This window comes from Pagrus pagrus (genome assembly GCF_965226575.1).
Source record: "Pagrus pagrus genome assembly, chromosome: 23".
NCBI classification, from domain to species: Eukaryota; Metazoa; Chordata; class Actinopteri; order Spariformes; family Sparidae; genus Pagrus; species Pagrus pagrus.
In genome coordinates, this window is record NC_140205.1 from 814,653 (window position 1) to 839,517 (window position 24,865).

The following is a 24,865-nucleotide window of genomic DNA, read 5'->3' on the forward strand; positions in this document are numbered from 1 at the left end:
CTACAGACTGCTCCTTTAATCTACAGACTGCTCCTTTAACTACAGACTGCTCCTTTAATCTACAGACTGCTCCTTTAAACTACAGACTGCTCCTTTAAACTACAGACTGCTCCTTTAAACTACAGACTGCTCCTTTAACTACAGACTGCTCCTTTAAACTACAGACTCCTCCTTTAACTACAGACTGCTCCTTTAACCTACAGACTGCTCCTTTAACTACAGACTGCTCCTTTAACCTACAGACTGCTCCTTTAACTACAGACTGCTCCTTTAATCTACAGACTGCTCCTTTAAACTACAGACTGCTCCTTTAATCTACAGACTGCTCCTTTAACCTACAGACTGCTCCTTTAACTACAGACTGCTCCTTTAACTACAGACTGCTCCTTTAACCTACAGACTGCTCCTTTAATCTACAGACTGCTCCTTTAACTACAGACTGCTCCTTTAACCTACAGACTGCTCCTTTAACTACAGACTGCTCCTTTAATCTACAGACTGCTCCTTTAACTACAGACTGCTCCTTTAACCTACAGACTGCTCCTTTAACTACAGACTGCTCCTTTAATCTACAGACTGCTCCTTTAACCTACAGACTGCTCCTTTAATCTACAGACTGCTCCTTTAACTACAGACTGCTCCTTTAACCTACAGACTGCTCCTTTAACTACAGACTGCTCCTTTAATCTACAGACTGCTCCTTTAACTACAGACTGCTCCTTTAAACTACAGACTGCTCCTTTAATCTACAGACTGCTCCTTTAACTACAGACTGCTCCTTTAACCTACAGACTGCTCCTTTAACCTACAGGCTGCTCCTTTAACTACAGACTGCTCCTTTAACCTACAGACTGCTCCTTTAACTACAGACTGCTCCTTTAATCTACAGACTGCTCCTTTAACTACAGACTGCTCCTTTAATCTACAGACTGCTCCTTTAACCTACAGACTGCTCCTTTAACTACAGACTGCTCCTTTAACTACAGACTGCTCCTTTAATCTACAGACTGCTCCTTTAACCTACAGACTGCTCCTTTAACTACAGACTGCTCCTTTAATCTACAGACTGCTCCTTTAAACTACAGACTGCTCCTTTAACTACAGACTGCTCCTTTAACTACAGACTGCTCCTTTAACCTACAGACTGCTCCTTTAATCTACAGACTGCTCCTTTAACTACAGACTGCTCCTTTAATCTACAGACTGCTCCTTTAAACTACAGACTGCTCCTTTAACTACAGACTGCTCCTTTAACTACAGACTGCTCCTTTAATCTACAGACTGCTCCTTTAAACTACAGACTGCTCCTTTAATCTACAGACTGCTCCTTTAATCTACAGACTGCTCCTTTAAACTACAGACTGCTCCTTTAACTACAGACTGCTCCTTTAACTACAGACTGCTCCTTTAATCTACAGACTGCTCCTTTAACTACAGACTGCTCCTTTAATCTACAGACTGCTCCTTTAACTACAGACTGCTCCTTTAATCTACAGACTGCTCCTTTAAACTACAGACTGCTCCTTTAACTACAGACTGCTCCTTTAAACTACAGACTGCTCCTTTAACCTACAGACTGCTCCTTTAATCTACAGACTGCTCCTTTAACCTACAGACTGCTCCTTTAAACTACAGACTGCTCCTTTACTTCCCTCTCTGATCAAAAAACTTCTGTTGAAGTGTTTCATGTTGTCAGTCGTCACGGTGACGTGATTTTAAATCAAAATGTCATCTTTTATTGTGATTCGGTGAATTTAAGAAGATTTGAAAAGACATGAAAAAAAAGCCAGTTTTCTTTTGTAACATGAAAAGTTGTGACACGATGAGATCTTTAAATTTTCCCTTCAGACTCAGCGACACGTCACTTTGTCTTGTTATCTAACATGTTTATTACATCAGATTATAAAATGATCAGAAGAAAACACGTAATAAAACATAAAATCACTGACGCTCATTAAAAGAAGATGTGATGACTTGATACCAAATGAAAACAGCTGATTCTGTCAACAAAAAGATTAAATGTGTTAAAATAATAATTGAGAATTAACAAAAGTTCCAACAAGACGTTTTTAATTGTCACCAACCTTTTTGATTCACTCGATCTTGTTGTACAATAAACTTCCACATACGTTTGATAATTAGAAAAACTCCAAACTAGATCAAACAAAATGAGAACAGCTGATTTTGTGTAATAACGAGTTTTGTGATTCGACAAAAAGATTTTTTTTTATGTGCTGTAAACTTTTCTCATCACTCCGACTCGTTTGCCTTTAATCGTCTCTGGGTTCATCTCTGGGCTGAGTCTGGGCTCGTCTAGCTCTCGTCCTGCTGACTGTCGAGGAAACTGGAGCTGCCGGTGGAAGACGGAGAACAAACAGCAATATTTTTATTCCCTGAATCTCAGGAAGCCTCTGAGGTGGATCACGTGGAGGGACGGTGGACGGTGCGGTCCAGATGTGTCCATCCGGCCTTCGCCGCCGGCGCTGGTGGAGGAGCTCTTTGTGTATAAGATGAACACCTGCATGTCTTTTTACTGCCACATGCTTCAGCCGCACGAGCCTGTGGCTGCTTCAATCACTCGGTCTAGATGTGGACTCACTCACTGTGTCGGTTTTTGTATTTTGTCCACATTGTTCTCGTTCACACGTGGATGAAGATCGAAACGATGGATGCAACTCTTTAAACTTTGATGCACTATTGTGTCCTGTGTTTTTGATAATATGATATGCTTCTTTTGGAATATTAGATTGTTTTTCATAGGTAAGAACACACTGGCCGCGCACTATTTTCCTATAATAAGTACATTTGTATTGGATGTCGGTGTGTGGGGGGTGTCAGTGCTGCAGCGGCGCTCACCAGCAGGGGGCAGCAGCAGCCTGGCCCTCCTGCAGACACTGATGATCGTTTCACCTCTTTGGTTTCTACTGTGTCTAATTAATTAATTACATGATGGTGATAGTTCGGTCTCGTTCTGTGAAGTGATGCTTTTGCATAAGTTTGGAATTTGATGTTTTGTTCTTGTAAGGATTAAAAAAAAAGTGATTTTTGAATGTTGTCGTTGTTTCACTGCGTTCTGTCTGCAGCAGAACCAAAAGTCCTGCAGAGGTCCAGACCACCGACCCGACAGTGACAGTACAGCACCGTGAGCCACACTGCACCCTGTACACGTCATCACATCACCTGTCCTGTTTGTATTCACAGCTCAGCCTCTGCTTTCACAAACACACAAACACATCGACACGATTACTAAAACACTTTAATGTAAAACAACATGAACATAAAATACTTTCACTAACCGACAGTTTCACGATTAATCGGTTAAATACTGTAATTACAGAAAATGAGATGAAAACAGTTTAATTAGATTTGTTAGTTAATTGACAGACTTTTGTGTCATTTTCACAACAAAACATCAAATAAATGTTGGAAATGACTTTTAACTTTCCTTTTTGTCTACAGTGATGTGTTGATCTGATTAAAGGGGATGTGAATATTGATCTCCAGATGTAAAACAGAGCATCATTCTGACTTTTATCTTTCAGTAAACTTAGAGCAGCTGAACTTATTTGTTGATGTAAATAAAGATTTATTCATTCAGCTGTGAAATGAGATTAAAGTCTGGATGTTGATGTTGTACGGAGGATAACTGACGACGTGTTAATCTCTGAATTCTGACTTCTTGTCAGACTCAGACTTTAAAGTTCACATTTATCTGGGAGTTGTGACTTGAAGTTAAAGGAACAGTTCACCCAAAAAATAAACTCAGTCATCATCTCCTCCCTCCATGCTGATGAAAGTCAGGTGAAGTCTTTAGTCCACAAAACATTTCTGGAGCTTCACAGTAAAACAGAGTTGCATTTCTTGTGATTTCACATATTTTAAGACTCTTTGAGTTTTGTGCTTCTTCTCTCTCCGTATTCAGACTTTCTGTCAACATCCTCATGATAATCTTTAAAGGTGCTATTTGTAAGAAAAGTTGATTTTTGAGTTTCATTCCCAACAAGTCAGAAACTGACGCTTTAATTAAACTCAAAAATCAACTTTTCTTACAAATAGCACCTTTAAATTTCACCTCATGCTCAGAACCTCCTTTGATTTTTGACCGTTTTAAATCAAACGTATGGATTTAATCTTGTTCTGTCTGTTTTCCATGAACTTTATCACTATTCTCATATTCATGTGTGAGTTTCTGTTCGTTCGGCGCTCAGACCCAGTCCGGTCCTCTACAGACTGGACCAGCTGCTGGACAGGAATGTGAAGTTGGACTCTGGGTTGAAGCCACTGATCAATACTTCCCCTGCAGCTGATTTGGACCGCACACAGTTGGTAAAGTGTCGGCTGAAACGGAACACATCAGAACTTCTCTATGTGCTCCATGTTGTCGGCGGGTCCCTGTAACAGTGTGCGTGTGTACCGTCCCTCTGTGATAAACTAGTCCCGCAGGAATGTGCGTGTAAACCGAACTTCGCTCCGTGCAGCAGCCCGTCCCTCCGCTCCGGGGTCCGGTGGTTCTCACACAGCACCAGTTAGACGTGAAGGCAGCGGGGCGGGTTCCGTGTTGTAACATTATCTTTGGCTGGAGAGCATGAAGTCAGAACAACAATAGAGAGCAGCGGAGCCGAGGAGCGAGGTGGAGGAGGCGGAGGAGGAGGAGCAGGAGCGGGGGGAGCAGCTTCCTCACAGCGGAAGGAGACGACGGATCTCCTGCAGGACAATGTGAGACACAGAGAGTTGATCCAACGCAGTTAGCGAGCAGCCAGGATGGACGTGGGGATCATTTAACGCGTGTTGCAGCTCGATCGCGACCTGATATCGGCGGAGTGTCCGTGTTTTGTGGCGGAGGAAGCGGCCGCAGCGATGGGAATGCTGCGCTGAGCGGAGAGCGGCGGCAGGGCCAAGAAACGGCAGAAAGATGGGTGTCGTGCTGCGGAGCCTGTTGTTGTGTAGTTTTTGTTTTCTCATACGAGGTGAGTTCCTGTAAAAATCCTGCTTTTCGCTCTGCTCCCCGGTCACCGGTCACCTGTAGGTCCGTAAAAGTGTAGTTAAGAGTGTGTGAAGCAGCTTTAGCGGAGGTGTGTGTGTGTGTGTGAGTGTGTGAGCCCGGGCCGGGGCCTCTCAGGGGCTTGATGTGTTCCGAGCGGAGCTAACGTTAGCCAGCCAGCTATGCGTGCTTCTCTGCCTGCTCGCCGCTGGAGCGGAGGAGAATGAAACCACAGATAGCCCGTGTTAGCCAACTTAGCTGGAAACCCCCCCGCTACACTCTGCAGCCCCGCTAGCCTCTCCCGAGCCCACGTCTCAGAGAGGACGTGTTGTTGTGCGGCGGCTGTTAGCGAGCTAACTTTGTGTTTGTGAGTTAAACAGGCTGGTTTTCAGGAGTAGCAGCCGTGTAGCAGCAGCTAGCACAACAAATGCTACGGAGCGAGTCATTCAGCTAGCTGCTCAGAAACACTGCAGGAAGCTAACAACAGCTAATAAACCACCTTAATGCTCATTCTTACTTTAAATCACCACAAACTGCAGCAGTGTGTGTCCTTTATGGACCTGTTGGCTCTGCGTGCTGTGTGCTAACTGAGCTCATCCCTGTGCAGAACCCCATTTAAAAAAAACTTATTTTAACCAGGAATTATTATGAATTCACAGTCTGAGACTGTTTCACAGAGTTGTGACTTTCTGTCAGAGTCTCAGACTGAAATCTGCAATTCTGGATCATTATTTTCAATGTAATGTGAGTTTTTTGAGTTTTGCCTCAGAATCATTACTTCATGTGGTGTTTTGCTAACTGAGGTCATTCCTGTGCAGAACCTCATTTATATAAAACCCAATTTAATCAGGGATTAATGTGATGTTTTAGATTTTGAGATTATTTGACAATAAATGTGACTGTAAGACTGTAAATACCCAGATTTGAGAGAAAACTCTCAAAAACTAGTATAAAATATAAAATAAAGTCAAAAGCTTGTCAGTAAAACACGTGTTACAAATGTTAAAGAATTGAGTAAAGCTATAATGAATAATCTTAATGCTCATTCTTAGTTTTTAAATCACCACAAACAGTCTGGACCTGTTGGTTCTTCATGCGGTTCTGTATCGTAGGTAACTGGACCTGTTTCAGTTTCTTTGTCCAGTCCAGTCGCCTACGATACACTTATCACGACCCTTCATCAGCTTCTGCTTCAGGATGTGTTTTGCTAACTGATGTCATTCCTGTGCAGAACCTCATTTATATAAAACTCAATTGAAGCAGGGATCGAAAAAAAACAAAACAACTTGAAATCATGTTGAAAAATGTCTGTTATGATTTCTGCCGGTCAAAAGCATCAGTGGATAACTCAGAAACATTCAGAGCAACAGAAATATGAGAGCTGGGGAATATTTCAGGAGACAATGACAGAAATGATCACTTGATGGTCACAATAGTGTTTTATTATCCAGGATCGATTCAGGTGGGAGAAACACACCAGTCAGGTGACGTTCACACGTTGTTTGAGTTAATAAAGGTGAGAAACTCATGAACAGTGATATAACCCTGCAGAACAGGACATTAAGGCTAACTCTGACTAACTCTGTCAGTCTGTGGTGATTTTAAATGATAATTTTACTCTGTTTAAAAAATGAAGGACAACAAAGAGCCACTGAGTCTCTAAACAAACTGTTATGAGCTGAAATAATAATAATGGACCTGTTGATAATAATGATACCTGAACATGCAGCTCAGATGAGGTCTCGCCTGTCGTCAGTCTGCTGGACTGAGGCAGTTTCTCACCAACGTCATGAATCTGTTTTGACGAAATGCCTCAGAAAGTGCACTTTGCATATTAAATCAATCTGCTGGGATGTCGTCTTTGATGTTAAGTTTCCGTCTGACCTGACGGATTAGTCCTTTATTTTTAAAGCTCCTCCAGCGTGAAGATGTTCTGTGTCGTATCTCAGTAAACTGAACATCGTCGGGCCAACAAACCAAGACGTCTCAATTTATTTTTCATGAATGTCGAACATCTTTTAACCAAACAATCGATTGATAACACCTGACTAATCAGCTGATGTACACACACATTTTACAATGATTGCTAAGATGTGTTCATCAAACGCTGGTGACACAGGTATGAAACAGGTGCAGGATGATTTACAGTCAATAATGAGTCGCTTCAATCATCTTGTTCTGCTCTATAATCTCTGATATAAAGCTGTAACTCTGACTCTAATAATTGATATTTCAGCTCTAGTTTCCAGCTGATATCAATATGATTAAATATGATGAACAATAAAATAGTTTCTGACTAATCCAGCAAATTAAAAACCAAACGAATCAAACCACCCTGAAATCTGATAACGTCTGTGATTAATCACCTCAGCTCATTGACTTGATAAGCACATTTTCCTGTACTGGGTGGATACACAGATTGTGGACTCGCTGGTTCTGATTCTGACTTCAGGCGGGATCAGAGGCGTTTTATAGATACTGGTATTGTATTGAAAGAACTCAATATAAAATGGAGCCCGACCCGTGACTCACCTGGCAGGTATGATGGGTTATTGACAGATATATTGGTATCTGTGTGTATGTTGGGCGATATGTCCTAATACGACATTACAACTGTTTTTAAGATACTCGAGGTAATTTATAACTAAAACTCCTGTTTCACTGCTTTGGTTTCATGTGGACAATAAAGTTTAGTGTTGAACTGTAAGACAAACGGCCTCCAGGTGTTTTTGACCACACTGTATGAAGTGTGTGTTGATCGGCTCATGAACTGATATCAGAAGTCTTTTCTCACTAATATCTGTATCAGCATGTGAGTCCATCTGTGGAGACAACAAACCAACAAACCAACAAACCAAAGAACGGAAGAAAAAACAACCAGCTGACATGATGTCACAGTGTTTACCTCGATATCGACATTGAGGTGATATTATATGGACGACTGTTGGTAAAATCTGAACGCACTGAGACTCCTGATCAATAATCATCAGTAGTGTGGACATGATGTCTCAGTCTGTGAGGACCAGACTCGTGAGTTCACTTCACTGCACTGAGCCTTTAAACCAGGTGAAGACGACACATCACCATCAAACAGGATCCAGAGTCAATCGTCTGTGTCCGTTGGTTTTATAGCTCTGTAGAGTTTGTCTTCAGACTGCTGGTCGGACGACATGTTGGAGTCACTGCAGCATTAATCTGACAAACGATTGATTAATGGATCAGCAGATTAATATCTAATAACAGCCTCCAGCTGTAGCGGTCCAGTCGGCCGTGTGGATGTCCTGAGGTGTCCTCCTGCGGCCCGCAGCGACGTGTGCCTGAGGTCTTAATGTTGTGATGTAGTAAATATTTGGAGAGGGAAGTTCCCCCGAGTGAAATGAAAACAGGCTGTCGCTGACCTCGTCTCTGATCCCACGCTGGTGTGCAGCGCTGCTTCAGGCCCGGAGCCAAGATCCAGCAGAGAGGAAGCCGAGCGTCCCGGCTGCTCCTCGCCGTGCGCTCTGCTTTCTGTACGTTATGTTACAGGCGTCACACGTCAACGCTGCGTTATCGGCCTGCTGATGTGTGAGGTCACATTATAGGATAAATCCTGAGTGTCTGAGCCGACGTCTTCTCACGTCTTGTCCTGTTGATACCACAGAATATCTGTGTTTACTGCTTAAACAGCTTGAGTTGGTACCGGTCCAGAACGTCAATCCTCGTTCACAGTTTACTGGATTAGATAAAACCCTGAACGAAGACAAAGACGATATATTGTTGAACACAAATATGTATTTTAATGTGTTTTATTTCTGAATGAGTTGATGTCAGAAATCACATTCAGTTAATTATCATCTTATAAACGTACCAGCTTCTCCAACAAGGTGAATAAACCACTTAATCTGTATATTTAACTGTTTAACTGTGTATTTTTTACTTGTTTTTAACATTGTAATGTATTTATTTTCTAATTTTATCAATTTAAATTGAGAATTTCTCAGTTTTTAACAGTTTTCCATGTTTATTTCTGTGATTTGTAACAGTTGAAATAGCGTATTGTTGTTTTTCATTGTTTAAACACTGTATTTATGTGTTTGTAAGTGGAAGTTGCATATTTGTGTGTTTCTCATAGTCTAAATGGTGTGTTGTTGTGATTTAACAGTTTAAATTGTGTGTTGTTGGTTCTCGTAGTTTAAATGGTGTGTTTTCCGTCTCTCCCAGGTGTGCCGCTGCTGCTGTATGCAAACCGGCGGGACCTTCGGCTCGTGGACGCGGCACACGAGAAGGCCAACGCCACGGTGGTGGTGGGGGGCCTGGAGGACGCCGCTGCCGTGGACTACGTCTACTCCCAGGGCCTCATTTACTGGAGCGACGTAAGCGAGGAGGCCATCAAACGCACCGTCTTCAACCAGTCGGGGGCCAGCGCCATCCAGACGGTGGTCCCGGGCCTGGCCTCCCCGGACGGACTGGCCTGCGATTGGTTAGGGAGTAAACTTTACTGGACAGACTCAGAAACCAATCGGATCGAGGTGGCGGAGCTGGATGGGTCTCTGAGGAAAGTTTTGTTCTGGCAGGAGCTGGACCAGCCGAGGGCCATCGCTCTGGATCCAGAACGAGGGTGAGTCTGACCCGTGAACCAGGAACCGTTGGTGGTCTCCTGGTCCAGTGCGAGTCTGGATGTGGCAGCGTGATTGAGAGTTGGCGTGTTTGTGGTTGAACGTGTGAACAGAGAGGAGATGTGACTGAAGGCAGCCCGGGGCTCTGACTCCGAACAACAGGAGGAGGGTGTGTTTCTGCTGCTTTGTCTGGAGCTTGTCCTGGATCAGATTGGGTTGCAGGGTGACCGAGCTGCTCCTCCAGCAGGCTGCGTCCACCGAATCCTCCTGGAAACCGAACAACAGCGTCAGTGTTGAGGTTTTTTTCTCTTGTTGTGAGGACGAGGAGCTCGCTGTCGGCAGCTGAGGAATGTCTTATATCAGCTCGAGATAGAGGGAGAGGAGGGAGGACACACTCAGAGACCCAAACAGGACCAGGGTTCTTACAGAACTGAGCTTTATTAGCAGTTACTAATCAGCTCAGTTCACTTACTGACTTTACCTGTGGGCCAGCTGCTTTCTCTCACTTGTTAGTTGTAAGAGACGGAGCTTGACCAGGCGTGTCCGGCCGGCTGGACAGTGAAGCTGTAAAGTCGCTCTCTTGTTTTGAGTTGTGGGCCGAACGTTAGTGGACCGAGGTGCGTCGGGAGGCAGCACGTGGTTTTAAAAAACAAAGCGGACCTCTCGAGGGTTCATGAACTTACGAGACGCACGCTGGGTTCAAGATCTGCCTCACAGTTCCTGCGAAACGAGCCAATCACAGCGCTGTCAGAGCGGAACGGTCAGCGTTCTGATGATCAATCGACTGATCGATTTATCCGCGACGTGACGCCTGTTTGAGTAACTGCTGAGTTCAGATGTTGAGACCTTCTTTTCTCCGGCGTGTCAGATTAATATTACAGTAAAATTGTGCCGGCGTTTGAAGCCTTTTTCAAACTTCTCTCCTGTTTTATAGATTAATGGATTAAACAAGAAAGTAATCAGTAGATTGATTGGAAATCAAAACAGCTGTTAGTTGCAGATGTTTCGCTGTTTTCTGACAGCTGATCGATAAATCGAGGAAATATTTATCAGAATTAATGAAGTGGAAGATAATCGTTACTGCAGCTCTACGTGTGGTGAAAGTGAACACGTCTCATCCTCGTAACTAGAGCAACAACGATCAATCAATCAGTTGGCAACTGTTAAAGGAGCAGTCTGTAGTGTTAAAGAAGAAATTCAAACTCAGAAGTTTAATATTTACGATATTAATAAGGTAATAATACAAACTGTTTCCACAAGTGAATAAACCAGCTGCTCTCAGAGGAAATAAGGTCCCAGAACACTGTTTGAAGCTAGAGAGGTGGCAGGGTCCGCCACATATAAACACAGGTAAACTCTTTTAAGGTCAGTTTGTTGATTCAGTCGTGAAAACAAAGAGAGTTTGATTATCAAGTTTGTTTTTAGCCAATGAGGATCTTTCTCTGCTCATTAACATGTCATCCCTGAAACTACAGACTGCTCCTTTAAATTAACTGTCAATATATATTTAGTGGATATTTTCTGGTTTGTGTCCTCGTCTCTGACAGTAGACTAAATGTCTTTGGGTTGTGGACAAAACAAGACATTTGAGGATGAAACACTGATCAAACTAATTGATTATAACACGTGTATTAATATGAGCTTCATGGTTGTGTTCGCTTCACGTGAACGATCCATCGTAACGGACCTTTTTAATTGATTCTTAGTGCTGAAACAGATATAAAATGCTGGGTTATGACTTGAGGTTGCATTTATTAAACGTGTGTTCGTACAGTGACTCACAGTGACTGTTATAGTGGTTCAGCTGCAGTCAAACAGCCGGTACAGACGTCTTCTGTCCTTCAGCACCATGTTTCCTGCTCTGTCTGCCTCCATGTTTCGCTGCGTCGCTCCACAGAGGCCGTGGATTAGGATGTAAATCCATTAGGACTCAGATAAAAGAGGCCTGTAATGTATTCATTAGTTTTATTTAAATTCGGGCCCGTCGCTCTGCCTCTCGCCGTCGTTCTTTCTCGTCTCTCTTGGGTTTCTATTCATGGAAACTCTTCCCTCCTCGGCGTTTGATCCGGCACAGTATCGGAGATAAAAGTCTCACCGCTCGTGCTCGGGGCCCGTCTCTCTCTGGAGAGTCGGTTCTGGTTGTACTCTTGTTTTTGTCACATTTGTTTTGTCTGATACAGAAACAGTAAAAGCAGGTCACTGGAGCAGAAGTTCACTCCAGACGTACAGTTACACATCCACTCCTCTGCAGCTCATACTGGTGCTCAGTGTTAGCCACCATTGAATTATGAGCCTGCGTGTGCAACATGTGACTCTTCTCAGAGGCCAGGTATCGATTGATGATCTTGTATTTCACCGGTATTGATTGGAAGAAGCAGAAAGAGACAAATATTTAAAAAATAACTGTGTTTTAATATTCATTTGAGACTTTGAGGTGATTTTTCCTCTTTGTTTCATTTTATTATGCACTTTTATTTTGAAGTTTCTGTGCTGGAGGTGCAGCGTCCTTCAGAGGCGGAGCCAACTGTGTGTCCAGCTCTGATTGGATGATGGATAGAGTATAAAGTATAATAGATGTGTCACGATTGCTTTGTTTGTTTTAACATTACGTTTTTGTGCACTGAGGCCTCTGCTGTTGTTAGACTGCCACATGTGGATCAGTGAAGAGCAACAGTTTAATGTCCTGACAAACAAACTAAAAATATTATTTATCTTATCAGTTATCTCACAACAACAGCTTGACTTTTAGTCTAGTCTGATGACTTTTAGTTCAAGTTCAAATAAAGACCAGACCATAATCCAGCATGACCGATGAACTAGTCTGCTCTTTGTACTGAGGCTCTTTCCCGATATTAACCAACTAACCAGATCCTAGCGGCTCCTCAGACCTGCTGTTAACATCATTCAGTTCACAGCTGACATTAACCTGATGTGATGTCACTTCCTGCTCTGTATGAGACAAACCCGTCCATCACTGAGACAAACAGACTCCATGTTTCTACTCAAAGACACAAAGAAGTTCATGTAGAACATTTGCTGAATTTACAAGAAGGAGACACTGATTCAGGATCTGTCAGACAGAGTTTCACACAGTTTATAACGTTTGTTTTAACTCAACAACTCTTAAAATCACTACATGTGTTAAGGGAGCCTGGTGAAGATGTGGTTATGCTTTAAAAACAGTGAAGTGGAGTTGTTTGGGTTTTCAGTCGTATCACACACGTGTTGTTTGGGCGTTCAGGGGCTCCGTAGTGAACATGGTTACAAAGTCACGTTCTGCAGCATCGACTCACCAGGAAGAGTTAATACAATGTGCTCTGTTGTTATTTGTTAACTCTCTGAACTCCTGCGGACACGTCTACACAGTCAGCAAACACAATATGTTGACATGTTTGTCACTGAAACACTCAGTTCACAGGAGAACGCCAAAAGATATTCTGGTAAATTCATTCAGTTGTGACTTTACATGATCCAGACTGAAGCTCGTGGTTCTCCTGAATCAGACGACGTGTGATCGATGTCAGGAAGAAACCTCTGATCTGACATGTTGGTGTGAAGTGAACTTGGGTTTAGAGTTTGTTTAATGAGACGTAAACAGATCGGATGGACTCTTCAGGTTAGCGCCGGTTAGCCTTCGACTCTCACCACAAAATACTTGTTGAAAATGAGGTGCAGAGAGCGACTGGGTCTGTACAGCTGTAAATATTGTGCTGGGTGTTTGTTCAGCGGTGGCTGTTTTTCAGCGTGCAGCCGAGTCTTTGAGGAAAACTGGTTCTCCAAATCCACGCTGGAACGCAGAGCTGGACTCCGTTCAGCTGGGATGATTAATGCATCAGGTACCAAATACAATGCAGCTCTTGTGGTGAGGGGATGTGTTGTGTTCTCCGCATTTCACTGGAGCGTTTTTCTCCCTTTTCTCCTGCCCAGCCGGAGCTGCATTGTTCAGGCTGGAGAGAAAAAACCGAGCTGAGCGTTGAAACCTGCAGCTCTTCATCTGTTCTGTGGATGTTTCAGTCAGATCTGAAGCGACAGGTTGTCTCCGCCGTGACTTCCTGACGTGGAGTCGTCATGTGCAGGCTCGTCACAGCTGACGGCTCGTTCGTCGCCGCAGTTTGCTTTGTGAGCAGTGAAACCCAACCAGCTGCTGTTTAAAGGCTGCTGCTGTGTTTGGCTGCCGGGCAGGATATCAGTTAAAGCTTTTGTCTCGGGCTGAATGGGATTACGTGGAGAGGCCCAGCAGCTCTGTTAGTGGGTCACTTTTACATTTGGAAACATGAAGTCGGACGATGACAGGATACTGAGCACTTTGTACTTCTGCGCTTTCCTTTTTTTGCGCACACAGCCGACGTGTTTGACAGTTAGCTCCCCGTTAACTGAATATAACCTGCTGTCAGGTCCTGCAGAGCCTGTTCGATTTGTAACATCATCACTGAACTATCATTTAAATAAGAGGAATCTGTGATGACCAGCTGACACGTACGCACGTGCACGAGCACGAGCACGCTCACAAACATCACCTTCACGTCAGACTTCAGCCTCACGGAGAGAAAGAGCTCACTGATATTATCCTGATACAAGAAATCAAATCTGACTTTAACCTTTCTTACTGTGTTTGTCTTCTGTTGGCAAATAAATTACACTTGGTGGAGAATATTATTATTATTATTCACACAGTATTAATGTTTCAATGATTCATGCTGTTATTGTGAATATTGCAACACCACTAGTCCGGAAAGGACGCCATGAACTGATCTGTGTCCGAGCGGCGTCTCCTCCTCACATCAGCACTGAGCTCACGTCTGTGCAGGAAACCTGAGATAAGAGGTTTTAACGTCAGCTCTCAGCGCGTCTGCAGCTTCTGACTGGAGCTCTTTAGTTTCTCTCGTCCTGTTTGTTTCAAACATCTGCTGAGCTTCACTGTTTCATGTGTTCACTGTTTCATGTGTTCACTGTCAGCTGGGTCATGTTCAGTTACTTTCGCTTTCATTGTGAAGACGTTATGGGACATTAAAGTGTTTGTAGCTGAATTAGCGGAGCCACATTGTTAGCGGTGATTCTTAGAGTCCTGCGGGCATCAGGACAAGAGCGTCACTGAAGACTCACCTTCCAGCAGGTGGACCAGCTGTGGTGGAAATACAAAGTCCTGCCGCGTCGAGTCAAAGGGAGCAGAACCAGGCCGGCAGATGTGATGGAGAAACAGATGCTTTGCCCACAAACTGTAAAGTTCAGAGCCGCCACGCTGTGATGATGCAGATAGAAAACAAGAGCCGGACTTGTTTATGATCCGCTTCATCAAACGGTCCAGACTCTCTCATCAGTTAACCAGCAGCCGGGTCGTTGGTTGGATTTTATACACCGGTTAACATGAAATACATCTGTGGTGCCTTTTGTTATAATTCCTCTGTTATCACGCTGCATCTTTGTAAGCATGTACGTTTTATTCTGTTGCTTGAATGTTTTCTGACCGGCGACGACAACAAGTCAAAGTTTTTGATATTTCATGAGAAAAAGTCCAGTTTACTGTTGGAGAGCTCCTGCCGGGTCGAGACCTCCAGGCTGGAACCAGTGTCCTGAATAATAAGGTGCTCATTAACTGTAACGTGACAGATGGCCCCACAACGTTAAATAGAAGTGAAAGTTTCCATCGCAGTTAAGAGTCAAAAGTGACGTCTTCAGATATCCTGCTGTCCTGAAGATCATGTGACCCGATCAAAGTCCAAGAGAACCTGCGGATGTTCACGTGTTGGATTTTGGACACTTTTGCTCTGAAATGAAGATGTTCAGTTGAATGTTGTGTTTGAATCTTCAGTTGTTTCCTGCAGACGTTTTTCTGCTCTTGTGTGTGATGAACGGTCAGAAGTCTGAACACAGTTACACAACCGGTCAGCGGACAGACTGTGAGATGGAGAGGCTTCGTCATGACATCAGACAGATTTTAAAAGCCGTGTAATTGGACTCATTAAAGGGCTCATTTTGGACGGCAGCAGCTCCAACCCCCCTCTCCGGCTCAGGCTTTTGTCCCAGCCTGTTCACTGCTTCCTGCCTCTGACTTACTGCCGACCTCTGCCGTCTTTTTCCCACCAGCTACCAGTCGGAGACAATGAGCGTCTTAGTCTGATGGACAGTTTTAGCAAGTTTATGTCCACAAATCCAGTGTCTGTCTGTCTGTGTCCTCTCAGACCGTCCTCTGTTCATCAGCACAGTCAACGTGAACATTTTTTGTTGTCTCCGTCACGTCCTCTGCTCACACAGGACATGTCCTAGTCTTTACTGTGGACCTCTGATCTTCACTCACTTCAAGAACTGAGACCAGTTCATCAATCGGTTGATTGACAACATTAATCAACATTTTTCAAGTCAATAACTCCAACGATTGGCCAGTTTTCTGTTCGTTATCACAGTGACTGAACATTTGAAGACGTCTCATATACATTTATGACTGAACCGGATCTGCAACTAGTGATTATTTCATTGTGGGTATTTTACTGATTATTTCCCTGATTAATCTGTTAGTGGTTTGATCACTGATCAGCCTGATCGGACATGATCAGATTTCTACAGATTTTTAAACAGAGAAAAGCAGCAAATATTCACTTCAAGAAGCTGAAAACTACAAGTATTTACTATGTTTTGGCTGATAATTGACTCTGTTGTCTGGAGTTGGGCGTTGACGTCACCCACAGGTTTCTGAAGAGCCGGAGTGAAGCTCACAGTGGGCGGTACCGACCCGCACCATCTTGGCGGTGTCTAGTTGTCGGGGGCAGCACAGCACAACTTCCTGTGTTGGCTTTTAAAACAGCAAAGAAGAATTGACTTCCTGTGTTTAACATTGAGCAGAGCTAGCAGAGCTAACTGGGACGTAGCAGGGTCCCGTCTGACGTGGTGTCGGATCGGTGCATAGACTCACCTACTTGCTGATACCAGTACCTGCATCACAGGCAGTACCGGAGGCGTTTCCCGTGGTCCAGTTAACCGCACAGAAAGACGTTATTTGTCTGATATTTGCATTAAAAGCCTTATTGTAATTTAAACCTGTGTTATATGAAGGGATCCAGTGGGTTTACAGACCAGAACTGTGTTTGCTCCAGGCGGTGAACTTCTGCTTTAAAGTTGGACATTTTAACACAAGGCCTGACTCACTTTAGGGCCTTAGAGGAGGAGCTGCAGTATTTGATACTTGAGTTGTCACTCGGGCTGTACCGGACTCTGGACCACAGTAACCTCCAGTATCAGCCCACATGAGTGTGTTTTACCTGTCGTCTTCACCTGGACCAGGGTTCAGTCCTCTGGTTCCACTCAGTGCTGGAGTTTACTCTCCGTCACCTCCTGTGGAGACCTGATGTGTCGGGGAGGGAGGAGAGTGATGGTGGGGGGGGAGGGGAGTGATGGTGGGGGAGGAGAGGGGAGGAGAGGGGAGGGAGGGAGTGATGGTGGGGGAGGAGAGGGGAGGGAGGGGAGTGATGGTGGGGGAGGAGAGGGGAGGAGAGGGGAGGGAGGAGAGTGATGGTGGGGGAGGAGAGGGGAGGGAGGGGAGTGATGGTGGGGGAGGAGAGGGGAGGGAGGGGAGTGATGGTGGGGGAGGAGAGGGGAGGGAGGGGAGTGATGGTGGGGGAGGAGAGGGGAGGGAGGAGAGTGATGGTGGGGGAGGAGAGGGGAGGGAGGGAGTGATGGTGGGGGAGGAGAGGGGAGGGAGGGAGTGATGGTGGGGGAGGAGAGGGGAGGGAGGGAGTGATGGTGGGGGAGGGAGGGGAGTGATGGTGGGGGAGGAGAGGGGAGGGAGGGGAGTGATGGTGGGGGAGGAGAGGGGAGGGAGGGGAGTGATGGTGGGGGAGGAGAGGGGAGGAGAGGGGAGGGAGGAGAGTGATGGGGAGGGAGGAGAGTGATGGTGGGGGAGGAGAGGGGAGGGAGGAGAGTGATGGTGGGGGAGGAGAGGGGAGGGAGGAGAGTGATGGTGGGGGAGGAGAGGGGAGGGAGGGAGTGATGGTGGGGGAGGAGAGGGGAGGGAGGGAGTGATGGTGGGGGAGGGAGGGGAGTGATGGTGGGGGAGGAGAGGGGAGGGAGGGGAGTGATGGTGGGGGAGGAGAGGGGAGGGGGGGAGTGATGGTGGGGGAGGGAGGGGAGTGATGGTGGGGGAGGGAGGGGAGTGATGGTGGGGGAGGAGAGGGGAGGGAGGGGAGTGATGGTGGGGGAGGAGAGGGGAGGGAGGAGAGTGATGGTGGGGGAGGAGAGGGGAGGGGGGGAGTGATGGTGGGGGAGGAGAGGGGAGGGGGGGAGTGATGGTGGGGGAGGGAGGGGAGTGATGGTGGGGGAGGAGAGGGGAGGGAGGGAGGGAGTGATGGTGGGGGAGGAGAGGGGAGGGAGGAGAGTGATGGTGGGGGAGGAGAGGGGAGGGGGGGAGTGATGGTGGGGGAGGAGAGGGCCGTCCAGCTGTGATGGTAGTTAATGCAAACAGAGCAGAGTGGGCTCACAGCCCCCTCAGATCCTGACTGCAGAGAAACAGTTTACAGAGAAACAGCTTGACGGGTTTATGACTCCGGTTCACGCACCATGAAGACGACCGCTGCACAACAACACGTAGGCTGCATACAAAGATGTCTTCATCCACTGATCTGTTCATCATTCAGAGTGACTGGTGATTGATTAGTGTCCAATGATAAGTGACCTGCTCACACGGTGTCAGTCCAGAACCAGAGGTCCGTTCTGTTCGGATTAAAGACGGCAGGTGATTCATGAACGACTTCAAATCAGGAAATGTTTGTCAGAATAGTTGGTGAGTAAATGTGTCGATCAGCTGATCAGACGTCTGTCGCCTCTGATCAATCACTGGGCTCTCACCTGTCTGAGGTGTGTGTGTGCGTGTGTGTGTGTGTGTCTCTCTGAGGTACATGTACTGATGATGGTGTGTGTGTGTGTGTGTCTCTCAGGTACATGTACTGATGATGGTGTGTGTGTGTGTGTGTCCCTCAGGTACATGTACTGATGATGGTGTGTGTGTGTGTCCCTCAGGTACATGTACTGATGATGGTGTGTGTGTGTGTCCCTCAGGTACATGTACTGATGATGGTGTGTGTGTGTCTCTCAGGTACATGTACTGATGATGGTGTGTGTGTGTGTGTGTCTCTCAGGTACATGTACTGATGATGGTGTGTGTGTGTGTGTGTCTCTCAGGTACATGTACTGATGATGGTGTGTGTGTGTGTCTCTCAGGTACATGTACTGATGATGGTGTGTGTGTGTGTGTGTCCCTCAGGTACATGTACTGATGATGGTGTGTGTGTGTGTCCCTCAGGTACATGTACTGATGATGGTGTGTGTGTGTGTCTCTCAGGTACATGTACTGATGATGGTGTGTGTGTGTGTCCCTCAGGTACATGTACTGGACGGACTGGGGCGAGATCCCAAAGATCGAGCGTGCTGGGATGGACGGGACGAATCGCTCCATGATCATCGACCGAGAGATCTACTGGCCCAACGGGCTGACGCTGGACTACAGCCAACAGAAACTGTACTGGGCCGACGCCAAACACAACTTCATCCACCGCTGCAACCTGGACGGATCCTCCAGGTACAGAACCAGAACCACAGTCATGACCAGGAGAGGGACTTCCTCTAGTGTCTGTATACATGTTGTCCTGACGCCTCAGTGGAAGTTTAAACTTGATGATGTCAATATGTAATCTAAATGTTTAAAGTAATAGATTTAAATGAGCAGTACTAGACTACTACTACTATAAACTGTTTTACTTCTGCTGACAACCAAACAAATCTTAAAATGATCTAATTTTGAATGAAGTTTGGTGATGTACTTGTTCTCCTTCCAGAGTTTCAGGAGCTAAACCGAGCAGGCTTCTATCTTAGACCAGCCATACAGAACTCCATTTGAAAATCTGTCATTTTAAAGACACCTAGCTTAAATCAAAATGGTAACATCAGGATGTAGTAACAAGCTGTCATGAGTGTAATCCAAAGCTTGACGGTGGCTGCCGTGTGTTTCAGGGAGGTGGTGGTTAAAGGAGAGCTGCCTCACCCGTTCGCCCTCACCCTGTACGAGGACACCCTGTTCTGGACCGACTGGAACACCCACTCCATCCACTCGTGCAGGAAGCAGACGGGAACTGAACAACGCATCGTCCACTCGGACATCTTCTCACCGATGGACATCCACGTCTTCAGCGCCAAGAGGCAAAACACCCGTAAGTTCTGGTTCACGTTTAGTCAGCGGAGGCCAACAGGTCACTGGAGTGTTTGACTGGAACAGTCAGAAGAAGGAAATAAAGGTCTTTGTTAAAAGATTTCAAGGTTCATTGTAAGATGAACGTTTGCTTAGTTAGTGTTATTAAAATAATAAAGGATATACGATGATGGAAAGAAAATGAATCACTAACTAATGTTAATGACCTTGGATAATACTTTAGACACTGTGTGATTAAATGATTTGTTATAGTCAGAAGTTATCGTCCTCAGTGCTCAGATGAGGTTTTATCAGAGCTCAGATGTAATAACGAGATGTGAAGCGGAGCGTGTGTTGACCCTGCAGCTGATGTGAGTGTGTCCTCTGTGCTGACAGTCGTCGGCAGCCCGTGCTCTGTGAAGAACGGAGGATGTTCCCACCTCTGTCTCCTCTCCCCGCTGAAGCCCTTCTATCAGTGTGCCTGTCCCACCGGAGTCCAGCTGCTGGAGGACGGGAAGACCTGCAGAGACGGTGAGGACGCACACTCACTAAACTGACACATTTGTTAAGGGAGTCTGGTGATGCTGCGGTTACTGGTTCAGTGGTTGGATCAGTTGAAACAGACAGTGTGATCTCAAACAGCTGCTCACACTGACCGGTTCAGAGAGACCAAACTACTGTTACTACTTTCTCTTCTTTGTCTTCTTCCGGTCTTCTACTTCGCCGTTGTCTTCTTCTTGTTCCTCTCCTTCTTCTTCGGGTGTCAGTTGAGGTCCTTCAGTGTGACCCAGGACACATCTGAATGTCTTTTTTGTGGATTATTTACTCCGTGTTATCACGTATCGGTCGTCCCTCTCATCTTGAATCAGTCTCACATCACAGGATCAGTTTGTTCTCTTTGATTTTTGAACATGTTCTTGAAGTTTAGAAAATGAAGCCGTTAGCTGAAGCTCATCTAAACAAGCTTCTTCAGAAGGAGATATTCAAGAACCTAAAACGAGTCCAGTCGCCTTCACATTTCTTCAGACAAATCGTAGTTGTTGTTCTCTACCTGTGTTAATCACCAGGTACAGATTCCTGTACGTCGGTCCGATCCTGGTGCTGCTGAGTTTTACACCTCACAGAGCCGCAGAAATCTTTTTACGAGTTTGTAAAAGTGCTGAGTGCTGCTGGTCCGGCTCCGGGCTGATGTTGGTCTGATCACCTCCAGCTGCTCTCTGTCCTTTTGTCATAAATATTGTTGATTTAAAGAGTTTGATAATGTCAGAGAAAAGCTTGGAGAGCACAGTGACCTGCAGTTTAGTGTGAGCTCTGACAAATGATCTTGATCAACCAAAGTGGATTTTAAAACGTGACCGTGAGTGAAAACCCTGCAGAGGAAACTCTTTATCTTCAGTTTGGCTTCAGAGACTCTCGAGTGGAAACAGAAACCGATCCAAATATTTCCTGAACTGCGTCAGTGAAAGACGAAGAAGTTTGGAGATTATCTATTATTCTCAGAAAGAAAAACACAAAAAAAACCCTCTTGTGTAACTGTTTACAAGAATTCAGCCCAAACCAACAGACTGAATTCATTAGTGTGTTTGTGTTTCTGCAGGAAGAGAAAGCAGCAGATTCAAACCAAACCTCATTAGCTTTTTCTCTAATTTAACGACAGTCTGATGACGTTCTCGTATCAAACCCTCCGCGTCTCATCTTCATCGTCTCTGAACGCTCACAGCCGCTAAAGGTGGTGTTGGGCTGACCTGCTGTTGCCACGGTAACCCCGCTCCATCAGCAGCCAGGCTGGCTGTTTGAATGGCAGCCTCGGACGGTCCCCTCCTCCTCCCTCCTCCTCCCTCCTCCCCCCCTCGGCCTCCTTTTATTTACATTTTTTGGTTCAGTAACTCGCCTGCAGAGCGATGGAGGAGTGAAGGCGGGGAGGCCTTTGTGAAAGACGGGATCACATGCTCCCCCTGCAGACAATGTCCCCTTTCACTGCCGGGGTTTAACTCTTTCAGCCGAGGGGCTTTTTTTTTTTTTTGGCTTCTTAAACCGGACTGAGTCTGAGTGGAGCGTGGTCGCAGTCTGACCCGAAGAGTTGAAGTTTATTGTTTGATGGCAGCCACGTCCCTCCTCCACCCGCCGCACCAACACGACCTCAGTGTTCATTCTGGGATGTTAAAGTTTTGTTATCGTCGCCACAACACAACAGCTGAGTTTAAACTGGGAGAACAGATGATTTGGATTCAGGGACTTAAAAGTACCGTCCAAAACTAGTGGTGGAGAGTAACTAAGTTACTGCAACAGTTGATCGATTAGTTGAGATTTAATTGGCAACTGTTTTGAGTCAGTTTTCAGACAGAAACTGTTGAATATTTCCTGATTTCAGCCTCTAACCTCTCTGCGTCTCTCTGCTTGTTTTCTGGACTGTCGCTGCTGGCTGGATGTCACTCTGGTGTATTGTTTGTTGTAGTTTGGGTGACCTGGCCCTTTAAACCCGACTGAACCCTGACCTCCATGTCGCCCCTCAGGTGCCACTCAGATGCTGCTGTTGGCTCGGCGGACAGACCTGCGGCGCATCTCTCTGGACATGCCGGACTTCACCGACATCATCCTGCAGGTGGACGACATCCGTCACGCCATCGCCATCGACTACGACCCGGTGGAGGGATACATCTACTGGACGGACGACGACGTGAAGGCCATCCGCCGCTCGCTGCTGGACGGCAGCGACGCCCAGTTTGTGGTCACGTCTCAGGTGAACCACCCCGACGGCATCGCGGTCGACTGGATCGCCCGGAACCTGTACTGGACCGACACCGGGACAGACCGCATCGAGGTGACCCGACTCAACGGCACCATGCGCAAAATCCTGATCTCTGAAGACCTGGACGAACCCAGAGCCATCGTACTGGACCCTGTGGCTGGGTGAGCAGTCCATCAATCAATAACTCTTCTGATGATTGATCATTTCTGTCAGCAGCTTAACTCAAGGTCCACACAGGAGGTTCTTCTCCTTCTTTCAGCAGCACGGCACCGTCCGCCCTCAGCTTGTTTGATTTAACCTTAACAATATTAGTATGAATTTATTTTATTGTTTTAAGAATAATTTTGACTCGTAGACGAAACGATTGATCAGTTAATAGAGAGATAATTGATAAGCTGAACTGACAGTGAACAGGTTAGTGCTGTTTGAAAAGTTTAATCTGAATATACATATTGAAGTTAATTTAGTTAATATAACCTATAATTAATCCATCTGAAATGATATCAGACGACGTATAAGCTCATATATCACAACAAATAAAACCAACGACTATATAAAAAGTAAAACTACATAAATGACAGTTCAGTGGAAGATATGAATAAATAATCTGATTAGAGAAAAGTCATTAAAAACTAAAAACATTCACTAAAAATGTAAATGATTTAATAAAATGTGAAAAACAAACGGTTACATCACAGTTTTGCAATTGTGGACACTAATTTAATGGATAGTAATTAAATGTAAAAGTCCAGTTGCACTAACACGTTCACTTCCTGTTTGATGTCAGCTACATGTACTGGACCGACTGGGGCGAGGTGCCGAAGATCGAGCGGGCCGACCTGGACGGGATGGAGCGGGTGGTGATGGTCAACACCTCTCTGGGCTGGCCCAACGGCCTAGCACTCGACTACGACGAACGCAAAATCTACTGGGGGGACGCCAAGACCGATAAGATAGAGGTCAGTTTACACTGTGTGTGTGTGTGTGTGTGTGTGTGTGTGTGTGTGTGTGTGTGCGTGTGTGCGTGTGTGCGTTCACCTGGACGATCACAGCTGATCACTGTGTCCTCGCTCTCGGCCTCTTTAACGTCGCCCTCCTGCTGGGTGGCGGCTGCTCCTCGCTGTGGCGCTGAGCTCTGGACGAGGCGGCCCACTGAGCCCGAGGTCACGAGAGGAGGTTCTGAGTGTGATCGATAAAACAATCCTCTGTTCGTCTGTTGAGTACAGACGTGATTGTAACGAGACAAACTTTTCTTGTTTTTAATATGTTTCTTAATAAATTCACCCTTCTTACTCATTAAACTCCCTCAGAAGTCCTTAATGCACCAGTATAATAACTGCTGCTAACTGTAGCTGCCTTTAGCTAGTTAGCAGTGTTAGCCATGCAGCTAGCGGTCTGGACTGTTAGCTTAGAGCACCGGGGGAGTGTTGGTGCTGTTTACACTGCTAGCACAGGAGCAGTTGGACTGGGGAGGGCGGGGCTAGCTGGTTAGCATGCTAGCTTCAGTAGATATCAGTGCAGTACATACTGTCGATGTCACGAAGCCAAAACTGTTATTTTTTCATGTTAATATTTGAATTGTTTTAACTGAAATTGAAATAATGCACCGTAAATACTTCTGTAAAGTGTCAGTGCAGCAGGAGGAGCGAGCTGAGCCTGATTCTGGTGTGAATGTGGATCATGTTCAGTTTGTCGTGTCGTTCAGAAGCTTGTTAAACTTTCTTCACGTCGTGTGTTCGACACTTCAGCTCACAAACCTGTGAAGCGTGTCGACAGTCCGACTCTGATGAGACTTCTCTCTCTGTGGTTTCTGTCCTCACGCCATCTCACCGTGTTTTTTTTAATTTTCTGGTTTTCCTCTCTGGGGCTGTTGTGACCCCACCTGAACCCCCGCTCCAAGCCCCTGAAAGGTGGTTCTGTTGGGGGGGCCGGGAGTGGGCCTCCGCTGGCCTCCCTCCATCCCTCCCCTCAGGTTTCTTGGAGGACCCGGTTTTTGCGGCGAGATCCCACATCTGGTTCCGATTGCGGCCTGCGCTCCAGCTGCGGTCGGCTCTGTTTAGAATAGACCCCGAATCTGAAACCGTCGCCGCACTGCGGTCACAACTCCCAAACCAGCAGAGACCTTTTGGCTGAGGCCATCGAGCTGAGGATGGAAACTTCATTTTATATTTATACACCACCTCTCTGAGCGTGTGTGTGTGTGTGCGTGTGTGTGTGTGTGTGCGTGTGTGTGTGTGTAGGATGTTTTGAAAGATGGCAGCCGGCCATGCAGCGGCTGGTCTGAAGCAGCCAATAGCGTCGCTCCACACTGTGTTGATGAGTTAAAGCACGGCGTAGATTACAGGCCTCGCTGTTTTTTCCTTCTCTGT

General features: G+C 45.9%; 1 protein-coding gene across 1 annotated transcript in view; it reads left to right on the forward strand.

The window, feature by feature from the left end:
- The first annotated feature begins 4,180 nt into the window (after nucleotides 1-4,180).
- lrp6 (low density lipoprotein receptor-related protein 6) overlaps nucleotides 4,181-24,865 on the forward strand; it is a 37,754-nt gene continuing 17,069 nt past the window's right edge. Inside the window, exons 1-7 of the mRNA XM_084346242.1 lie at nucleotides 4,181-4,967; nucleotides 9,182-9,578; nucleotides 18,944-19,141; nucleotides 19,573-19,769; nucleotides 20,144-20,278; nucleotides 22,261-22,657; nucleotides 23,284-23,455. Of these exons, the coding sequence (XP_084202368.1) occupies nucleotides 4,913-4,967; nucleotides 9,182-9,578; nucleotides 18,944-19,141; nucleotides 19,573-19,769; nucleotides 20,144-20,278; nucleotides 22,261-22,657; nucleotides 23,284-23,455 (1,551 nt within the window). The 5' untranslated portion in view covers nucleotides 4,181-4,912. The remainder of the gene's footprint in view (nucleotides 4,968-9,181; nucleotides 9,579-18,943; nucleotides 19,142-19,572; nucleotides 19,770-20,143; nucleotides 20,279-22,260; nucleotides 22,658-23,283; nucleotides 23,456-24,865) is intronic.